The sequence below is a fragment of the Vigna radiata genome, unplaced genomic scaffold (assembly GCF_000741045.1).
Source record: "Vigna radiata var. radiata cultivar VC1973A unplaced genomic scaffold, Vradiata_ver6 scaffold_146, whole genome shotgun sequence".
NCBI lineage: Eukaryota > Viridiplantae > Streptophyta > Magnoliopsida > Fabales > Fabaceae > Vigna > Vigna radiata.
This window is the reverse complement of record NW_014542469.1, coordinates 546,956-556,006: the sequence shown is the minus strand read 5'-3', so window position 1 is coordinate 556,006 and position 9,051 is coordinate 546,956. Positions and strand designations below refer to the sequence as shown.

General features: G+C 33.2%; 1 protein-coding gene across 1 annotated transcript; it reads right to left on the bottom strand.

The window, feature by feature from the left end:
• Positions 1 to 4,997: 4,997 nt before the first annotated feature.
• LOC106780102 (omega-hydroxypalmitate O-feruloyl transferase) lies at positions 4,998 to 7,141 on the bottom strand. The gene is made up of 3 exons (XM_014668345.2): positions 7,008 to 7,141; positions 6,405 to 6,851; positions 4,998 to 6,006 (listed from the first exon to the last, which is right to left on the bottom strand). The coding sequence occupies exons 2-3, from the start codon at positions 6,843 to 6,845 to the stop codon at positions 5,149 to 5,151; spliced, it is 1,299 nt and encodes a 432-aa protein (XP_014523831.1). The 5' UTR covers positions 6,846 to 6,851; positions 7,008 to 7,141; the 3' UTR covers positions 4,998 to 5,148.
• Positions 7,142 to 9,051: the final 1,910 nt, after the last annotated feature.

The window sequence follows — 9,051 nt, the reverse complement described above, 5'->3', positions numbered from 1 at the left end:
ATTTATAAGCAGGTATTAAAATACTTGCTACCCATAACCTGCAGATAGTAAATATCTACAAGTATCAACTATCAGTCACGGATTTTATCCGTAGGTATCCACAAGCGCAGATTTTTTTGTCAGTCCTAATTGTTGCTTTATTTTATTGTTGTTGGTTCTCATAGTTTCTTGCAAATTTGGGGGAATTATTTTTGTTGCATAGTTTGGTATTTTTTATTGTTGTGTTGTTGTTTATCCATGACAATGGTATCTGAGTTTAAGGTTCATCTTGGTGACTAACTCAAATGAGTATGGGTGAAGAATCTTAGATGTGAGGATTCCTTACATAGAAAGTTTTTCTATTTTTAGGCTAGTATGTCACGTTGTTGTGATAATATGACAGTATAAGAAGGTCACCACATAGGTATTGTTGTAAAAAGCTGACAAAATAGTATTTTCTGAGGTGTGTAGAGTCACTGTCCTTAAGGACTTATCCGCGGTGTGTTGCGCAAGTCCCCCAAGATACAACAGGAACTTCTCAAAATTTATGAGGATCTCAAAACTAGCAAGGAACTCTAAACAAAGTAAAAGAATAACCCAAAATAATTTTAGAAAGGGAAAAGAGCTAAAGAATGAAACTCAGAGAAAAGGAGAATGAGAAAGAATGAATTTGGTGTGTTTTGGAATGGGAGAAGTTCTCTCTATTTATAGAGCTAGGAGAGAATAAAATTAATAAAAGATAATAAAAACAATAAATATTTAAACGTTGAAGCACTTAAAATTTTTTATCTTGCTCTTAAAATGTTACCATGGGCAATTAAAGAAAATATTAACGTTGCCCATTCCAAATGTTGCAATACAACGTTTTGCTTTTTCCCGTAGCCAATACCAACGTTCCAAAACGTTTTCACTTTTGCAATAATAATAAAATGTTACAACAGGTACTTGCGGTTGGGGTGCTTACACTCGACGGAGAGTGTCCCAATGTGGAAGAGACTCACCATTGAGAGGTAGTTTGTTGGAAATTCAAGTAAGTCTAAGTTCCAAATATATAAAAAAGATGAGAAAGTTGAGCATCTTATAAGTAAAAAAACTCGTAAACTTATTGTCTTAAGGTTTTGGGTTGGAGATAGTGTCAATTTTTTATGTAGGTCAGATTCATATCTCATTAGTGTTGTATCTTCTTAATGAATCCTCCCTTGAAAGACTCATCATGTTTATCATGTGTGATGCGATTAATTGGAGATAAATTCAATCTGATATTGGCATGAAATAATAACCTCAAAATTAGAAGGACCTACTATAAGCGACGTAGATTTGTTCTTCTTGTGGCCTCAACAGTTACAGTTTAATTACTTCCAATAATTTAAGAAGAGGAATAAGAATTCCAATATACAAATGGTGAATTTTGAAGGATGTGCAATTCCAGGTTTTCCATTTTGTGCACTCATTGTGAATTAGGTAGGAGTGACATGAATTGGATTCTTCAAAACTTAATCTATATCCAATCCAAATTAAATAAAATATAAAAGATCTAATATTTAGATCAATTTTAATTATATCAATTTGATTTAGATTTTTCTAATCCATTTTAAGTGGGATTAAATCTAAATTAAAATCATTTTTTCAATTAGATAAAATTTGATTTGTGATCGACTAGATAACAGCCCAAGTCAACTTTACATGGTTCTGACCAAATGTCTTGGCCTAGGCCTAACTTGACAGGGTTCAACCTAACCCGGTCTATCTCGATCCCATTTAGGCCTAACCAGACCTTGACTTGGTTGGACTAGGCTCAATTTGGGTCTGGCCTAACTTAGACTCGACGCAACATAGGCCAAACCCAACTCGATTGAATGTAAAGCTAGACTGACTCGACTTGACTTAAGCTTGAGTCAACTCGCTCGACCTTGCGTAAGGATAATCTAATTCAGCTTGACATGGCCCTAACCTTATATAGGCCCGACTTGATATGGACCCAACCAAACATAAACCAACCTAAGCCTAGCCCAACCAGTTGTTGACTGAACTCAGTCTGAACTACGCCTAGCCCAGCTTAGTTGAACCCCAATTTGTCCTAACTGGAATCAACCTAAGCTTGAGTCAACTCAACTCGACCTAACGTTTGACATAGGCTTAACCAGATGTGGTTATGATGTATAGGTCTAACATGGCCCAACTTGTCTTCACCTTACATATCTTAGTTTTCCTCGACCCTTCTTAAGCTTATCCTAAGTTGGACCTTGTGAAACTTCGCTCAACATTGGGTTAGCCTAACTCAGTTGAATGCGGCCCACACCAACTCAAATGAACATGATCATATTATGACTCTATAGGACATGGGAAAACTCTATCAGACCCGAGTTTGAGCCAACTTCACTTGATTTGGGCCTAAACTGACTCAACTAGACATAGGCCTATGATGACTTAGTTTAATGTAGGTCAAGCCCAACATGTTCTCAATTGAACTTAGATGACCCCACCTTAACTCAAAATGACCCTACCTCAACTCAAAATAACCCCACCTCAGCTTAGAATGATGCCACCTAGACCCATCCCAACTCAGGTGAACATGGGCCCATTACTCGACTTGACATGGTTTTGCATCGAATCAACTCAACCTATGGTTAGGGCAACTTTACTTAACTATGCCTGGATTGACTCTACTCGACTTGACATTAATCAACCTATCTCAATTTGAGATGGCCTTGACATGATATAGGACTTGACTTGTCAATCTAATGCAAACCTAACTCAATTAGGCTTGACCTGACCTAATTTGTCTCAATTCCACCTAAGCATTGTCGACCTGAATCTGGCAAGAATCAACTTGACATAGGCTTAACCCAACTTTCTTAGATATGGGTTCGCCCCAACTTGGTTGAACGAGGTCATGATTGACTTAGCTCAGCCTGAACCTAGATCGACTCAACTTGATTCAACCTAATATGGGTCGGGTACAACTCAATCCCAATTAAACTCAACATGACTTAGCCTAATATGGGCTTGACCCAACTTAACAACTTGATTAGCTTGACATTGTTTTGGCTTACTTAACTTAATTTGAGATCAACTTTACCAAGACTTATCTAGATTTATCATAGCCTAGTTTTGTAAATCTGACTCAATTTAAGACTGAGATAAGTCTTACTTATCCAACATGACTTATATATTCAAACTTAACATAATTTTAATATAATCTATTCTAACTTGTTTTTTAATCACCTGATGTAATCTTTAATAATTTAAATTTAATCTAACTCAATAAAACTAAAGTAGTGTTACCTTATATAAATATGATGTAATAAAGTGGTTCTTAATTTAAAATATTTTACAAAACTTAATTTAAAATTTTCAAATTTAAAAATTATCTTACCATCAAATTCAAATGTATTTAAATGATTGAGTTAAAAGTTAAAAATATGAATTTGAATATAAATTCTTTCAAATAAACTTAGAATAAAATAGATTTAAATAATTGTAGATTGAGTTTTTATATATTTTTTTCCTTACTTAGAAATAGGTGAATTGCAATTATTGAAGAGCTTTCATCATTATGAAGAATTTAATTGTCAGACGGTGCAATTGATCAAGCATGGGCCGGAGTATTTCGTTCAAGCGGTGGCTGATTTGATCCGGTTGATTCATATTTGGTGGATGCTGATTGATTGAATCACGACTGATTGCCAATTTCTATTCGTGGGGCCCTTAATTCGAGAACAATTTGAATTGAATGCGCTTGCAGTGATCAATTGAATCATGCAATATTAATTTGGCTGAACGCAAATTGAATCTCAAATTGGTAAAACAAATTCTGATGCAAGATAAATTGAATCAAGTAACTAATTCTTACACGTGCCATGATTATCCATGTGGAAATTTACAATATTCGTATCCGTTGATGGATTTGAAAAAATAGTATAAAAAACTATTCTGAAATGATCTTTTCATAAATATTATATTTCATTTAATATTTATCTTAGTGAAAATTCTTTAAATCTTATTTAGCAAAAACTACTTACTTTTCAAATTGATCTTCAAGATTGAGATAAGATATCTCTTCTTATAACATTTAATATTTTAATAATTAACATAAAATATTTTTCTCTATATACTTAGAGTAATTATGATAGAGGAATCTTATTTATATGGATTATTTATATAAATATGAATGTATCTAATGATTTATTTATTTTATAAGGTAATTATTTGATTAATTTATATAATAATATGTCATTAGTTTTAGTATTTCATAAGCTAATTGAACATATCAACTTATAATATAGTAGTAGTCATACAAGTTATCTTATAATCAAGTAAAAATAGTCACAAAAATTAATTTATAGTTGGATAGTTTATCATTAGTTTTTAGTTTTAGTAAACGACACATAATTCTGATAAACAAAACATAATTCTGATAAATTGCACATAATTCTTAACAGGTAATACGTAATCTTAATAGGAAAATGATATTTTAACACTAATTTTTTACACTATTTTAACATTATGTAGACAACACATAGACAACTCTATGTAGACAACACATAGTCCGATAAGTAACACCTAACTTTCATAGACGACGATAGACAACACATAATCTTAATACACAACACACACCTCTCTATAGGTAACACATGATCTTGGTACACAAGATCTAGTTTTTGATGATCAACACATAGTCTTAGTAACCGACACTTTGTAAATAGTACTTGGCTCTCGATAGATAGACGAATAGATGGAATTGGGCTCTTGATAGACAGCACCTTCTCTCTATAGGTGGCACCTGGCTCTTGGTAGGCCACACCTCACACCGGACTCACAGCTGTCAATTGTAACACTTAATTCTTGATAAACATAACTTAAGATGTGTTATAGACTAAGTTATCCTATAACGATATTAATGTTATTAAGATAGAGTACTCATCCATATATACAATACAGCTACACGTGTAGAAACTGAACTTCGGGCACATAATAACCAACTAAAACGATGTTGATCGGCAACAATTTAAATTAAATTCACGTACAAGACATAAAGTTTCAATTATTGATTGGACCAATAAATTCATAAGCGCAACAAATACTTTCTTCTTCCATAAACAAGAGAATAATTAATAATAAGCTTATAAGACAAATAACACCATGACATAATAACATATACTTTGTTAATTATATCTGCATCAATTCTTGGAAAATCTTCATGACAGTAGAAGGCAAACCCAGAAGCACATTTATATTTCTTCGCTCCTGGCCATGGGAGAGGAACAATATCACTTCCTTCTCTGGCAGTGACACTGGCCCTGACAGCACTGGATCTCCCCATCCAAAATCAGTGGTGTGAAAGGAGAGTCTAGACCAAGTTGTGATCAGAAGAGTGCAAGCAAGGGAAGGCCTTGTTCTTGTCACCTCAAAGTAATCAATGGCTGATCTCATGTAGCTGTCTGTTACCATCTTGATAGCATCTTGAATGAGCCCCACAGCAAATGACAAAGGCTTTTGTGTCAGTTCCCCAGCTTGGCACACAGAATTTGTTAGCACAATTCCATTTCCAAAGTACCCTTTTGAAAGAGGAGGGTTGAACTTGGCCCTTCCATCAACAGCAAAAAGAAGCTTTGTTTGTTGCTCAGGTAACATTTTCAGTGCCTTGGTTCTTGCTATCCACACAAACGCTGAAAGGACTTCAAATGTTGTGCATGCATCAAGAGCCCCATCTTGCATTGCTATCATCTTCAGCTCCTTTAGTTTCTCAGGGTCAAAACAGAAGGACCTGTAAACCATTTCATCTTCGTATAAACTGGAAGTGTTTGATTTGTCTTCTATGTCAGCAAATTCTTGATGCAGGTGCTCTATCTTTGGTGGGTTTCTTGCCTTGAGAATGCTTCTGTCCAGCACTGGAGGGATTAAGAGCGGCAAGTCTCTGGCTACTTGTCCCCAAGAGTTCACAAACTCCATTGCACCAATCCCATCAAACATGCAGTGGTTCATGCACAGCCCAAGAGCAAAGCCTCCACATTTGAATTTGGTCACCTGGATTATAGAGTTCACACTTTCAAAACTGCAATATTTTATGACAAGTGTTGGGCTATTTCCTCAATCATTTTCTTGGTGAGAATGAATTATTACTGTTATTATTTCTGAAATAGAAGCTCCAGTACTTGCAGAACTGATAAGGTAGCATGAAAAGAAAAGATATAGTCGAAAACCAATTTTAGTCCCAATCACTAGCATCCCTTAAATTTGGTCAAACAAATATAGTGATACTAACTTTTGTATATGAGACATTCAAAATAAACATATATCTATAGATTCTTTAGTATTTGCTTATAACTAAACAATTAAGAGTTATGTGTACCCAAAAACAAACTAACTCCTCACAAGGACATGAAAAACAAAAATATAAGACAATGATAAATGATAAAACTTACCTGAGCAACCAAAGGAGGCATCTGAAGAATGTGTTTTGCTCCAGGAATATCATAAACCAGCTTACCAAGAGTTCCAGGGTGAGGCTTTGTGATGTCACCAATCTCTTCCATTGAACAGTTTGCTTCAGCCTCCACAAACAAGGCACCTTCCCCTGTGCAATCCACTATGAGTTTACCCTCTGAGCTTATAGTGAGTCTCCCAGCAAGAGGGTAATAGTGGACAAGAACCTTCTTCAATGCATTCTTTAACACTTCCCCAGCTTTCTCATTCCCCCTCTCAGCAGTTTTAAAGCAATAAACAGTTCTAACAATCACCGCAATGTTCTGGTCAAGGTTAGATAGGAAATACAAACCCTTCTTTGTTTCTTCAGCTGGTGGAACAAGAGTTGGTTCACCTAGCTTCACACTAAGCTGGAAACCATTTTCATTAGCCATTTCCATATCAGCCTACAGAAAAAGCAATAGAAACATGTAACAGAAGCACTCTAGAGGGCTATTCTAAAAACTAATATTGTGAGCTGAAAATAAGTGATCATCAAAATATAAGAGTAGAGCATGCAATGTTGAAATGATCATCAGGAACACATGTGGAGTTTCTCATACCTGTGGTCTCCCTCACACAATATGACAAGGGTCTGAGTTCCCTTGAGAGAAAGTTGCAAGGTATATATGTATGATGTAGGTGATGTGATTTAGATGTTGAAAACATAGCAACAGAAGAAAATAAATATAATGTGAAGGTGAGAGGTAGTTGTTCATTGGCAACGGTCCAAGCTACTAATAAAATACGTGTTATCTTTAAGACTTTATTGTCTTTTTTTTTTTTTTTTCCTTTTGTTGTACTCTGTGGATCTGTGTGGGTGAGGGTAGGCCACTAGTAAAGAGACCAAAGACAAAAGGAACCGAGTCAGAAGATGAACAAAGATGGGCTTGTTTGGTGTGGTTGGTATCCCAAATTTCCTAATTAACCTAATATTTTGTTTAATTAGTTGATCCTTCCAAGATCAATACTTTTGGAAATGAACTTAAATAACATGATCGTGTTTCAGTAGCATAGATTTTTAGTAGTATGATTTTGAAGACGTGTTTACATTCACATTGAATCTTCCAAAAAGTAATATTAGAATGATTATTTTAAATCTTAAAATTAACACTTTATTGGGTATTTTGAATTTTAAATATGATTTTTCCTTTTTAAATCATGTTATTGATGTGAGATATTCACCGACATCTTGACAAAATAATATTTTTAAGTTGGAGTTATCTTAAATAAATAGCTTTTATGTTAAATCACCTTTCTTCAAAATCAATTTTAAAGTAAAAATAATTTTGGAAGCACTTTCCCAAAAAAAAAAAAAAACATTTTCCTATAATCCATTGTTACGATTTTGAAGATGATAATGAAACAAGTAATACTAAAAATATGTATTATAGAAAGTCTAGAAAGTTGGAGGAGACGTTGGAGACTTTTGTGACATTACTATTTGGTGTTTTCTATGTATAATGGTAACATTTGATAAGATACATGCATAAGAAAAGATGAGGTAACCCAAAACTGAAAGTTCATTCCTAATGAGTAGTCAACTGTAATATGAGAATCAAAAAGCTTACTAAACTTGCTTTCTTGGGCACTGAAAAATCAACATGACTTTGACCTAATTTTTAGATAATATTATATCTTAACGCCAGCGTGAAGTTGACATGTATAACGACCCAGAAATAAACTATGATTAATTAAACACACATCTTCTCTTTCGGATATTAACTATTCCAATAAATGGAAAAACGATTATTCTCCATGTTTGTTTTAATGGATTTATGTGAGGATTGATTTAATAAGGGATAATAGGAAGAGAGAAAATCTTCTGATTGGGGCAAAGATTTGAAGGTAATTACTGTTTATTTCGAATATTTTTAATTATTATGAACAAGTGGTGGTGATGAATCTTTTTACCAATGAAATCCATGTTATATCGTTCTAAGGCATGCACATTTACATATCCATAAGAATCTTCAATTCTCTGAGTTCAATGTGTGGAACCGATGTTATATCCATATATCCATAGTTATATCCATTACAAAGAACTCGTATATAATAAATAATAATAATTATTATTATTATATTATGAAATAATAATATTATTATTAAATAACAATAAAAATATAATATTAATAATAAATAAAAATATACATTAATTTTAACTATAAGAAACAAATAATAATATTACATTTTAATCTATTAAAACTTTATTTTTAATATATCACATGAGTCAATTCACTTACAAACTTTCATCCTTAAGTTCACTCACTTTCACCTCTAAATCCCTTAAAAGAAATGCAAAAATTGTACCTTCAAATTCACTAAAATTTATTAACTCACTCTTCTTCCAATACATCTTCACAAGAGAACACACCGTACTTCTTAAACTAATCATCGTCTCAATTGGTTTATTTTAATGACAATTTAATTTCCAATTTTCTTATACTTTATAGCTTAACTACTATGTTTTTTTCTTTAAAACTTTTGCTGAATATAACTCGGGATTGAAAAATAGGTCAAGACCCATAAGTCAACATGAAAAATTGTAAAATTTGACAGATTGAATTGAAATTTTTAATTTGTTAATCCATTTTAGTGGAATCAACT